Here is a 13282-nt window from a genome sequence, read left to right as displayed (position 1 = left end):
ACTTAAACTAAAGGAAAGATGTGCACTGACTCCAGACCAGCACACACTCAGTTGAATAGAAGTAGAGCGACGGTAACATTGTTTTCTCCACCGTCGCATTTATGGAATTCATTTTTAAATTATTCACGAGTGATGGATTTCCTCCTCCGTTTTATTTGCTTTGGTCTCCCCGTTAACGACCGCTATGACCCTCTTCATCAACGAGCGGCCGACTCATCAATGCTCACGTTCACCTCTGACCTTTGAGTCTGACGAGGGCTTCACAGAGCCAGGCGGGTCGGGCTCCAGATGTGCATCCCTCCCCTCACATCTGCATCCTGCTGTCTGATGAGATGCAGCTGGAGGCTGCAGATGCTTCAGACGGAACGATCACTGTTTTCAACTGAAGTTCTGCAGCGTTGTAACCACAGACTGCAGATAAGAAGAGGACGTAGGCGTCGTGACGTCTCTCGTTGTTTGTGGATGTTTTGAAGCCTCGAGTTCTGCTTTTGTCCGTCGCCATCTTTGCTTTTAGCAACCAGTGAACAGGAAGTGACCATATATGGACTGAGGAGGAGTGACGTAGAGACGCCGTCTAGTCTCTGGTGTCGACCTGTCAATCAGCGTGTAGCCCCGCCCTAAAGCATCCCCTGCTTTATGGTCTGTGTGACTCTAAATGGAGCATAATGTACTAAATGAACATCATGCTGTATTGAAGAAGACTTGAAACTAGAGATTGAGACATAAACTCATGTTTACAATGTTTACTGAGGTAATAAATCAAGAGAGAAGTAGAGTCATTTTCTATAGACTTCTATACAACCAGAGGAGTCGCCCCCTGGTGGACACTAGAGAGAATGCAGCTTTGACACGTGAAGCTTTGACTTCACTTTACAGACCCGGAGGTTGCCTCCTGGTTTTAACTCCACCCTCTAGTGTCAGTGGAGTAGAGTGGAGCCGTGCTGTGTAACTGCAGCACAAGTTGATGGTCTTCTTTCATACATGCAGTGGTACATTAAAGCTTCATCCAATGGTCTGAAGCTTTGACGCTTAATAATCAGTGAAGCTGTTTGGGTGATCTACGCTGTGGCTCATTGTCTCTGTTTCAATAAAGTAGAGCTTGTGTGGTCGGGACGGTGCACATTAATATATTCATCATCTCGTCTCTGGACAGATTAAAATGATGAAGTCAGTCCTCATTTAGTATTCATAAGCCTGCAGAAACAGTAACAGAAGAAGAGAGGGTGTTATTATTAGTACATTGTCAGGACTCTTAACAACACTATTAAAGTTCTATTGTGCACCTCAGAGGTCCTTAAAGCTACACATGCATATACACGAGATGAGGGATAATTATGTTGAAGAGAAACAAAGTTATGTTGCATTATAAGAGACTAAAAACATAAAAGCCTGCAGAGGGTTGAAGCTTCATAGAGTTCTACATTTAAAGAAACATCGTCTCTACCTCTGCAACATCTGGAGGTCAGCACATGTTGAACACACACACGAGTGTTTGTTGTTATTATTATTAACTATGAATGAACCCGTCCAGCGTTGCCCTCCTGTCCCGTTATCCCTCAACATGTCTGAATGCGTCAGAGTTTACATGAGTAACCTTCTGGAGAAGCACCACTGACTGTGACCTGAGATTTCATCTGAACTCTGCGTGAGAGCTTTGATGACCTCACCTGCTGACGAGCTGTTTTCTTCTTCTTCTTGGAAAATGTCTCCGTCACCACAGCAGGTGTTCTCACCTTCTCCTCGTTTCCAACATTTGATTGTAGTGAACAGGAGAAAAGCCGAGTGCAGGACGTGAAAGACGTCATCACGGTTGTTATGGTGTAAAAGCTAGAATCAGGTGTTCCTCACACACCCTGATGTAGATGTGAGCATCGACTGCCGGAGCCGTTATGACGGCAATAAGGAGATTTACGGCCTCGTGAACCAGCTCTAATGTGGCGTGAAAGCGCTGCGGAGGCGCCGCATGCTTTCTGAACGATGTGTGAGGTCCAGCGAGTGATGGATGGCAGTGATTTGTGTGTTGATGATGTCGTGGTGATGAGGCGTGATAGTAACGTGTCCTCGTCCTCTGCAGGGTGTCCTCACTGTAAAAACGCCGTTCCTCACTTCACCACGGCAGCAGAGCTCTTCAGAGAGGACCGCAAGGTTAGTGGGCTCTTTAAATACATTTCAACACGTTAGTGGAGCAGCGGAACATTCAACTCATTAAATATAACTTCTAGATCTCTGATACGAATTACTGATCGCTGATGATCCATATTAACAGATTCAGATCTCTTTGTTGTGTGACTACAGCAGCTGGTCTACAAGGATCCAGAATATCTTTATTTTAACCACCGGCCCACAAATCTACCAATGGAATCTTTATATCCACATCTATCAAAGTGTTCACAGTGGAGGGAAACAATGGAGGCTCTGCCTGTGATTAATAATGAACTATTTACATTTTAACATCCTCCACTTCCAGCCTCTCCTCTCCTCCCTCCTCCCCTCCTCTCCTCTCCTCCCCTCTCCTCTCCTCCCCTCTCCTCTCCTCTCTCTCGCCCTCTCTGGGTGTAGTTTTGGCGATTGTCGGCGGGTTTTGGGGTTCAGAGGGTTAAAACATGCTCAACATGTCTGAAATGTGTGCAAACTTACAGGAGTTAAGACTTTGCCCACACAGTCTCATCAGGACATGGAGGTTCATGCAGTCACAACAGGACTCACTCGTCCTCCATCGTCTCCTCTCCCTTTCATTCCTGTTCCCTCCAGACTCATGTCCTCCCACTCCTCTTAATACCCTCTGACTGCAGGGCTCAGTGTTTCCAAACCTCTTTCATTCTGTGACTCACTCACTCACACACACACACTCACACACTCACACACACACTCACACACACTCTGACACACACTCTCACACTCACACACACACTCACACACTCACTCACTCACTCACTCTCTCACACACTCACACACACTCACTCACACACTCAGTCACACACACACACACACACTCACACACACACTCACACACTCTCTCACTCACACACACTCACTCACACACTCAGTCACACACACACTCACACACTCACACACACACTCACACACTCTCTCACTCTCACACACTCACTCACACACACATTCACACACTCACTCACACTCACTCACTCACACACTCACTCACACACACACTCACTCTCACACACTCACTCACACACACACTCACACACTCACTCACTCACACTCACTCACACACTCACTCACACACTCACTCACTCTCACACTCTCACTCACTCACTCACTCTCACACTCACTCTCACTCACACGCTCACTTACTCACACACTCACTCACTCACACACACACTCACACACTCACTCACTCACACTCACTCACACACTCACTCACTCACACTCTCACTCACTCACTCACTCTCACACACTCACTCACTCACTCACACGCTCACTCACTCACACACTCACACACACTCTCACACTCTCACACACTCACTCACACACACACTCACACACTCACTCACTCACACACTCACTCACACACTCACTCACTCTCACACTCTCACTCACTCACTCACTCTCACACTCACTCTCACTCACACGCTCACTCACTCACACACTCACTCACTCTCACACACTCACTCACACACACACTCACTCACTCACACTCACTCACTCACACACTCACTCACACACACACTCACTCTCACACTCTCACACACTCACTCACTCACACACTCACTCACTCACACTCACTCACACACTCACTCACACACTCACTCACTCTCACACTCTCACTCACTCACTCACTCTCACACTCACTCACACTCTCACTCACTCACACTCACTCACTCTCACACTCACTCACACACACACTCACTCTCACACTCTCACTCACTCACTCACTCACACACTCACTCACACTCACTCACACACTCACTCACACTCACTCACACACTCACTCACACACACTCACTCACTCTCACACTCACTCACACACACACTCACACTCACACTCTCACTCACTCACTCACTCTCACTCACACACACTCTCACTCACACACTCACTCACTCACACACTCACTCACACACACTCACTCACTCTCACACTCACTCACACACACACTCACTCTCACACTCTCACTCACTCACACTCACTCACTCTCACACTCACTCACACACACACTCACTCTCACACTCTCACTCACTCACTCACTCTCACACTCACTCTCACTCACACACACTCTCACTCACACACTCACTCACACACACACTCACACACTCACTCACTCACACTCACTCACACACTCACTCACACACACACTCACTCTCACTCTCACACACTCACTCACACACACACTCACACACTCACTCACACTCACTCACACACTCACTCACTCACACTCACTCACTCACACTCACTCACACACTCACTCACTCTCACTCACACACTCACTCACACACTCACTCACACTCACTCACTCACACTCACTCACACACTCACTCACACTCACTCACACACTCACTCACTCACACTCACTCACTCACACTCACTCACACACTCACTCACACTCACTCACTCTCACTCACACACTCACTCACACACTCACTCACACTCACTCACTCTCACACTCTCACTCACTCACTCACTCACTCTCACACTCACTCTCACTCACACACTCACTCACTCTCACACTCACTCACACACACACTCACTCTCACACTCTCACTCGCACTCTCACTCACTCACTCACTCTCACACTCACTCTCACTCACACACTCACTCACTCACTCTCACACACTCACTCACTCTCACACACTCTCACTCTCACACACTCACTCTCACACACTCTCCCTCTCACACACTCACTCTCACACACTCACTCTCACACACTCTCCCTCTCACACACTCACTCTCTCACACTCTCACTCTCACACACTCACTCTCACACACTCTCCCTCTCACACACTCACTCTCACACACTCTCACTCTCACACACTCACTCTCACACACTCTCCCTCTCACACACTCTCACTCTCACACTCTCCCTCTCACACACTCACTCTCACACACTCTCACTCTCACACACTCACTCTCACACACTCACTCTCACACACTCACTCACACACTCACTCACACACTCACTCACTCTCACACACACACTCTCTCACACACTCACTCACTCACTCTCACACACACACTCTCTCACACACTCACTCACTCACTCTCACACACACACTCTCACACACTCACTCACTCACTCTCACACACACACTCACTCACTCACTCTCACACACACACTCTCACACACTCACTCACTCACTCTCACACACACACTCACACACACACTCACTCACTCACTCTCACACACACACTCACTCACTCACTCTCACACACACACTCACTCACACACTCACACACTCACTCTCACACACTCACTCTCACACACTCACTCTCACACACTCACTCTCACACACACACTCACTCACTCACTCTCACACTCACTCACTCACTCACTCACTCTCACACACACTCTCTCACTCTCTCACTCACTCACAGACAGAAAGAAACTTGGCTGAAGCTGGCAAAACTCCGACGTCTCATCTCAAAGTGACACGTCATCTTAAAAACCCTCTTGATGTTATAATTCATTGAGTGCTGAACCTCAGCTCGCCTCCATTAGCAGTCAGCCAACGTCGCTCTCATTTGGTTGGAATTTTCTCTAAATCACTGTCAGATGGTGTGAAGCGGTGACGTGTCCTCACCTCTCGGTCTTCCGTGTCTTCTGAGGCGATCCTTTGTAACATTAGTCCTCCCAGCAGTGAAGCTCAGCAGATGATCTGGATGGAGTTCTTTGTGTCCAGGAGCTTGGTTCAGGCCTTTTGTTTCCTCTTTAATTCGTAGAGTAAACACTGAAACACGTCCGATAGATCCTCACAACGTCCTCGACGGTGTGAAACACACGAGGGAGAAATGATAGTTGTGACATCGACAAGTCAAACAAACAGAAACTCGGAGCGATGATTCTCAAAATAGCCACCAAGAAACAAACAAAAGGAAACACGTGTTGACTTTGTATTTTAAGGGGAAGGTTGAGTCACAAATCTTTTATTTTGAAACATCTAGCGACCACAACAGCTGGAGGCACCGACGTTCTTGATGTTTGTCTGTGACGGTTGTAGATACAGACCTTTGACCTCTGGTCCTCTCGGGTGGTGGCCGGCGGAGGTGTGAAGCAGAGTCAATGTTGAGAGCTGAACATGTGTTTGCTCAGCAGTCCTCTGTTTGAGAAGCTCAAAGCGTGTTACGATCACCGTCTATCCGCTGCCCTCGCCTCATTTACCAAAGACAAACACCGCTCAGCTGCAGCTCAGAGATGCAGACGATCAGAACTCCTCACTCTGCTGCGTGACGGCGTGTCTACGGGGCTGTGGGTGGGGGGCGTGTCTACGGGGCGGGGGGCGTATCTACGGGGCGGGGGCGTGTCTGTGGGCGGGGCGTGTCTACGGGGCTGTGGGCGGGGGCGTGTCTACGGGGCTGTGGGCGGGGCGTGTCTACAGGGTGGGGCGTGTATACGGGGCTGTGGGTGGGGGGCGTGTCTACGGGGCGGGGCGTATCTACGGGGCGGGTCTGTGGGCGGGGGGCGTGTCTGCGGGGCGGGGCGTGTCTGCGGGGCTGTGGGCGGGGGCGTGTCTACGAGGCCGTGGGCGGGGGCGTGTCTACGAGGCTGTGGGCGGGGGGCGTGTCTACGGGGCTGTGGGCGGGGGGCGTGTCTACGGGGCCGTGGGCGGGGGCGTGTCTACGAGGCTGTGGGCGGGGGGCGTGTCTACGGGGCTGTGGGCGGGGGCGTGTCTACGGGGCTGTGGGCGGGGGCGTGTCTACGGGGCTGTGGTTCTGAGCCGGTGTTTCCCCGACATTCTAATCAATACCTGCATTAAAGGAGCAACACCTGTTGTTTCTGCAATAAGAAAACTCATCTGAGAATCTGATGTTTGTACCTCGGTGCTGCTTCAGAGTTAATTTATTCAACAAAGAGTCTGGTCACGATGCTTCATCGCCACGACGATGATGATGACGGGACGATAACGGGACATTGACGTCTTTAAACACTAACATGGAGGATATAAAACATGCAATATTGTTGATGAAAAAAGAAGAGATTGGAGTTTAACAAAATGAAAACTTGACCAAAATGTTGTTGGGGTTCAAATATCCAGACAGTAACACCTGGAGATGTATTCATTCATATAACTGATACCAATCAGTTCCAGTGTTCTGTGATCTGCACCAGTACGAGTCCTGCAGACCAGTGGATCAATGGAGTGGTGCGGGGCTCCTCTGTCACTTGAAGACGGATCAATAAGAGAATTGACTGCAAGACCTTTGAAGAGCAGCGACGCTGCGGCTTCATTCTCTCCCGTCAGTTCACAGCAGCTCTGATTGATTTCACACAGAGGGAGTCAGGAGTTACACTACGGAGTTAACACCGGCTACGTTTACATGCAGCAAATACTCAGAGCTAATGTAATATTTACAACATTCCTACTAATCTGTCTACATAACTAATGAGGATTCATATTCCGGCTTACATTCCTGTCAATCACAGTAGCCCCGCCCTAAAGCATCCCCTGCTTTATGGTCTGTGTGACTCTAAATGGACCATAATGTACTAAATGAACATCATGCTGTATTGAAGAAGACTTGAAACTAGAGATTGAGACATAAACTCATGTTTACAATGTTTACTGAGGTAATAAATCAAGAGAGAAGTAGAGTCATTTTCTATAGACTTCTATACAACCAGAGGAGTCGCCCCCTGGTGGTCACTAGAGAGAATGCAGCTCTAACACGTGAAGCTTTGAAGAACTTTGAAGAACCGGAGGTCCACTCATCTACCATCACGATGCTGCTAATGCAGATTCTCAACATTTGAGTGTGTGCATCGGGGAGAAAACCCAGAACGTGTATTTTTAATGAGGACGAGAGGTTTTGAGCAGACGTGTCGGATGTGTTTCCTCCTGCAGCAGATCTGTCGTTTCCACGTTCAGAGGGGAAGCCATTTATTTGGCGCTCAGCAGCACCGAGAGGCGTTCCAGCCGTCCACAGGGACTCGTTGGGGCGACTCGTCACTAATCGATGCGACGGCCTCGGAACATAAATCTCGCTTGTTGTTTTTATGTGGGAGTGATTATTATGGGCTTTCTGTTTGTTCCTCTCCACACCACCAACTCCAAGTGGTTCAGCCGAGCACCGATGCATCTTTGTGAGCTGGAGACAAACTGCTCTGAATGTATGTAAAGTAGTGGAGTCGTTCGTTTTCTGTGTTGATTTACGGTTACAATAAAGTTTATTTGTTCTGGAAATATAGTGAGTTCAGTAACAATACCTAATTGAACCAAAACATGCCGGTTGTGAATTAATATCATTGTTACAGAACAATAAAACGGGGAAATACCATGAAACACGAGCCAAATGATTTAATGAAGCTGCTTCCAGAAGGTTGTTGGAGGCGAAAGCTGTTTCAGATCTCAGGTTTAATATCCAGCAGAGTAAACGACCGACATTAAACTGGATCATGGTTTTTATTATCGCACATTTTATCTTCTCAGCTTCTCCTCCAACGAAGATAAAAGAAGACTTTATATGAGTTTTAACCCAAATACTGTTCATGCTACGAAGTATGCTAATATACTAACGGTGTAACAATAAACGGGTTGATTTCACATGAGCTCCTTCTGCTCAGTGTGTCACCACAGTAATGTTCTGCTGTGTTCGACTCCTACAAGAATCTATGTCAGTTAAAGTGAACGCTATATTTAGAATGTGTTCACCTTCATATACATATTCATGTATATGTGGAGAAGAACCTCGTCGTACAGCGTCACTCTCAATAGATCCTCTGGTGTTTCCTCAGATCGTGTACGCCGCCGTGGACTGTACGAGAGCACAGAACCACGAGCTCTGTAAGCAGGAAGGAGTGGAGGGCTACCCGATGTTCGTCCACTACAACTACGGCAAGTTTGTGGAGAAATACAACGGAGACCGAGGGGTAAGAGCTCAACACACTGAACACACTGAACACACTGAACACAGGAGCACGTTTCTGTCCTTTGTGGGTGATAAAGAAAGTAAAAAGCAGACATAAGCTCTCTGCTCCCCGGAGACTTCGTTAAAATACCAACGTGTCCATCAAACATGTCCGGGCTGATGGAGTCAGTCGACGCTGTCCTGCTGTGAGGCTTTCACCTCCCGACTGAGCCGCCGGAGACTTGATTACATCACACATTTAACAGTGAATCTGTCAGTCTTTAGTTGTTAAGGGCTCTGAAAGGCTCCATAGTGTGGAGCAACATCTATCATGCACAACTGCCTTTAATGTTTGATGTTGCAAAAGATTATCTTGTCACTTTCATATAATTGTTGCCTCTTTGTTGCAGGTGTCAGCCAGTGAAATGGTGGTTTGCACCAACAAGGATTCATTTAATCTAACAGTAGTTCTTATCAGAGTTCAGCAAAACTGGGTTAACATGAGTAAAGCAGAGCTTTGTTGCGCAATTAAAAACCAATCTCTGCCTCGTAACTCTGTTTAATCACAATGAAGTCAACAGTTCGCTCCCAGTATCATCCCGTATCAGGAAGCGTGCATCTACCAGGTCTTTGTCCTCATATTACATATACGGCATCTCTACGTCACTCAGTGGTTTTTTGCAGTGGTTGCAAAAAAGCCAAGATGGCGACGGACAAATGCCAAACTTGCGGCTTGAAAACGTCTATTTCTTAAAACCAGTGTGTGGACGAGAGTCTCGTGACATCACGAGACGTAACCATTAGCCGTTAGCTGTAACGTTAGCTCTGAGGTGCTAGGTGAGCTAGCGGTCCAGATGCACGCTTCCTTCTGCGCGGTGATGCGGTTGGCGGATGTAGTTCGGTAGAGAGAAAATAGTTCCTACATGAACGCGTCACGGTATTTCTAGAAGGAGACGCTGCTGTTGAGGTTCCTGACGGTCCGTCTCTCCGCAGGAGGCCGGCTTCATCGCGTTCATGCGCAGCCTGCGAGGTCGAGACCAGGAGAAGGTGGTGAAGAAGAAGGAGGAGCTCTGAGGACGTGTTGCACTGTGACCTCTGACCCTGACAAGGGCCCAATCAGCACTGACCGTGGGAGACTTGATGACCTCAGCTTTCTTTTTTAATATTCCGTGGCGATGACCTGCAGAGACACCTCGAGACTTCTGACGGGCAGAAACCCCAAAACAACACTGTGACAACACGTGTGAAAGGCTACACCTACACTCTATCTATGCAACACGGGGTCTCGGTGGTGGTGGTGGTGGTGGTGGTTAAAGGTGGAGGCACCGCAGGGGTCCAGTCCATCAACCCGCTGTGATTTATTTTTCTTTTTTCTTTAGAAAGGACTTGATTTATTGTTTTGTTTGCTTCAAACTGTGGCCTTAAAGATGTGAAATAAAAACATGCTGGAGCTGAAGACAGTAAAAGAAGGGAAGAAGAAACGCCAAATATCCTCCTCGTTACATCTCCAAATATTAACATTCAGAGCCGTAGTGATGTAACCAGCTTTAAGCTCATTACATACTGAGCACGGAGAGGCTGAATATTTACATAATGATCATGAATATATAAAATAATGTCAGAATCATGAATTCATCCCTTCGTTCCCGCTGCAAGCAATCATGGATTCCAGCCAAAGTATCCCACAATCCCCCTCTGCGCTCTGGATGACTCAGACCTCACTGTTCAGGGCTTTTATTTTGAAGGGGTGTGTTTTATGTCTCTGCCGCTTCCTGCAGAGCTGAACGACACAGAGGAGCCAAAATGGCGGCTCTCTTGAGTAATTAGGTCTCCAGACCCCCCCCCCCCCCCTCCCCTCACTTGTTTTGTGACTTTTCTTTTAACTCTTCGGCCTCATTAATATTTAAAGCTGATCTGTGATCTGTGGCTGAGCTTGTTTCATTTTTCCAGACTTTTGGTTTCCGTTGTTATGAAAACGGTTCTCAGGGAAAGCGAAACACAATTAAAAGGGAACTAGTTTGTTCTGTCATTACTCTTTGTTCATTCCAGCTGAAGAATATTTGAGCCCTTAAGTCACCAAAACTAAATATTGTTACTTTTCTATCTCCAATAAAAGCAGTCGTCCTTCAGAAGTTTCTGATTTTTAAAAGGACTCATTCCAGTTCTTTCGGTTCGTTCAGTTCGTTCGTTGAATTCGTTCAGTGTTCGGTTCGTTCAGTTCGTTCAGTGTTCGGTTTGTTCAGTTCGTTCAGTGTTCGGTTTGTTCAGTTTGTTCGGTTCGTTCAGTTCGTTTGTTCGGTTCGTTCAGTTCGTTCAGTTTGTTTGTTCAGTTTGTTCGGTTCGTTCGGTTCGATCAGTTTATTTGTTCAGTTTGTTCAGTTAGTTTGTTCAGTTTGTTTATTCAGTTTGTTCGTTCGTTCGGTTCGTTCAGTTTGTTTGTTCAGTTTGTTCGTTCGTTCAGTTCGTTCAGTTTGTTTGTTCAGTTTGTTCGTTCAGTTCGTTCAGTTTGTTTGTTCAGTTTGTTCGTTCGTTCAGTTCGTTTGTTCGGTTCGTTCAGTTCGTTCAGTTTGTTTGTTCAGTTTGTTCGGTTCGTTCGGTTCGTTCAGTTCATTTGTTCAGTTTGTTCAGTTAGTTTGTTCAGTTAGTTTGTTCAGTTTGTTCGTTCGTTCGGTTCGTTCAGTTTGTTTGTTCAGTTTGTTTGTTCAGTTTGTTCGTTCGTTCAGTTCGTTCAGTTTGTTTGTTCAGTTTGTTTGTTCAGTTTGTTCGTTCGTTCAGTTCGTTCAGTTTGTTTGTTCAGTTTGTTTGTTCAGTTTGTTCGTTCGTTCAGTGTGTTCAGTTCGTTCAGTGTGTTCGGTTCGTTCAGTGTGTTCAGTTCGTTCAGTGTGTTCGTTCAGTTCATTCAGTTTGTTTGTTCAGTTTGTTCGTTCGTTCAGTGTGTTCAGTTCGTTCAGTGTGTTCGTTCAGTTCGTTCAGTTTGTTTGTTCAGTTTGTTTGTTCAGTTTGTTCGTTCGTTCAGTGTGTTCGGTTCGTTCAGTGTGTTCGGTTCGTTCAGTGTGTTCGGTTCGTTCGTTCAGTTTGTTCGTTCAGTTCATTCAGTGAGACTTTAACATTTTATTTCCACTCTTGTGTGTCGAGTATCTCTTTATCTTTATTCTCCTTCATCCTTTCACAAGTCATCGTTTCCTTTGTTGATTTTATTTTTCAGCCATAAGAAGTTTTCATCCCAGAAAAGGAGCAAGATTTAAAAATAAATAATAAAATCAAACATTTCCAACCTGTTACTTTCACTTGTTTTATTCATGCTGCCCAATCAAAGGCTCCTCACTGATTATTGTTCACATCTTCATCGAGTAGTTGAAACTGTTTGTCATAAATACTTTAATACAGAACGTGAATATTTAGTCCCAAAGAAAAGCAAGATGAAAATAAGTCCTCAACACAGACTCAACCTTTATTGTTCTTTTCAACCTCAACAAAGGTTCCTGCTTCCTACCTTTCACAATAAAAGCCCCAGACATAATATTCATGCAGATAGAAGTGTGAGGAATGTGTGAGCGCTCAGCGGCTCACTGGAGTCTGATGAGGGATGGAGCCGGACCTCCAGGTGAACCAATCAGAGGCCACTGACCTTAGACTGGAGGTCCTGCTTCTGGTTGATCAGGTTCAGAAGCTGCAGCACTCGTTCCTGCTTAGTTCTATTCATGTTTATCTTTGTGCAGCATGAGAATAAGAAGTGAAGCTCACAGCGTTCATACAGGAAGAGTTGAAGTGTCTCTAAGAGAACCGCTTCTGTGACGTCATCTCTAGGAGTCCACACATGAACCTCTCTTTCATTAACTGACTGATTTTCTTGATCTTTTCTATTCACACACGTCAGCGTCGGGACAGATGAAAGCTCCACCTGCCGCTGAAATAAAGCGACTGCTGAAGAGAGAGCGGTTCCTTCAGCTGCTTCCTCTCACGACGTCGTAAACAGATTTGCATCAGAGAGCCGCTCGAGTGTCGTCACTCTACTTCCTCTTTATGATGCCATCGATTGGGGAAATGTGTGAGTTGTGTGTTGAGACATTAAAATATCAAATGTTTCCTCTGATGGAGCCGTGAAACCATCCAGAGGTTTATGATGAAACGCTTCTCTGAGTCAGTGATTTAAGATGAGATGATACGAACTGCTGCATTTAAATAAGCTTCTGAGAAATGTTTGTTTTTTTACCCTAAACTACATTCATTGAGTTCTTTGTGAGCGCAGACACAAAGAGCTCA

General features: G+C 46.6%; 1 protein-coding gene across 3 annotated transcripts in view; it reads left to right on the top strand.

Annotated features, from left to right (window-relative positions):
• pdia5 (protein disulfide isomerase family A, member 5) overlaps positions 1–12300 on the top strand; it is a 55396-nt gene extending 43096 nt beyond the window's left edge. The window contains exons 15-18 of one of the 3 annotated variants that reach the window (XR_013772285.1): positions 2075–2145; positions 8907–9041; positions 10013–11865; positions 12019–12300. Coding sequence is in view for 1 of the 3 variants with exons in the window: in XM_079276663.1 (XP_079132789.1) it covers positions 2075–2145; positions 8907–9041; positions 10013–10093 (287 nt within the window). In the remaining 2 variants the exon portion in view is untranslated. Of the gene's footprint in view, positions 1–2074; positions 2146–8906; positions 9042–10012 lie in introns of all 3 variants that reach the window. The other 2 variants (XR_013772286.1, XM_079276663.1) reach the window with 2 other exon arrangements.
• Positions 12301–13282: the final 982 nt, after the last annotated feature.

The sequence above is a fragment of the Melanostigma gelatinosum genome (assembly GCF_949748355.1).
Source record: "Melanostigma gelatinosum genome assembly, chromosome: 10".
Taxonomy (NCBI): Eukaryota; Metazoa; Chordata; class Actinopteri; order Perciformes; family Zoarcidae; genus Melanostigma; species Melanostigma gelatinosum.
Note: the sequence above shows the minus strand (reverse complement) of the source record. Positions and strands in the feature narration are given on the sequence as shown.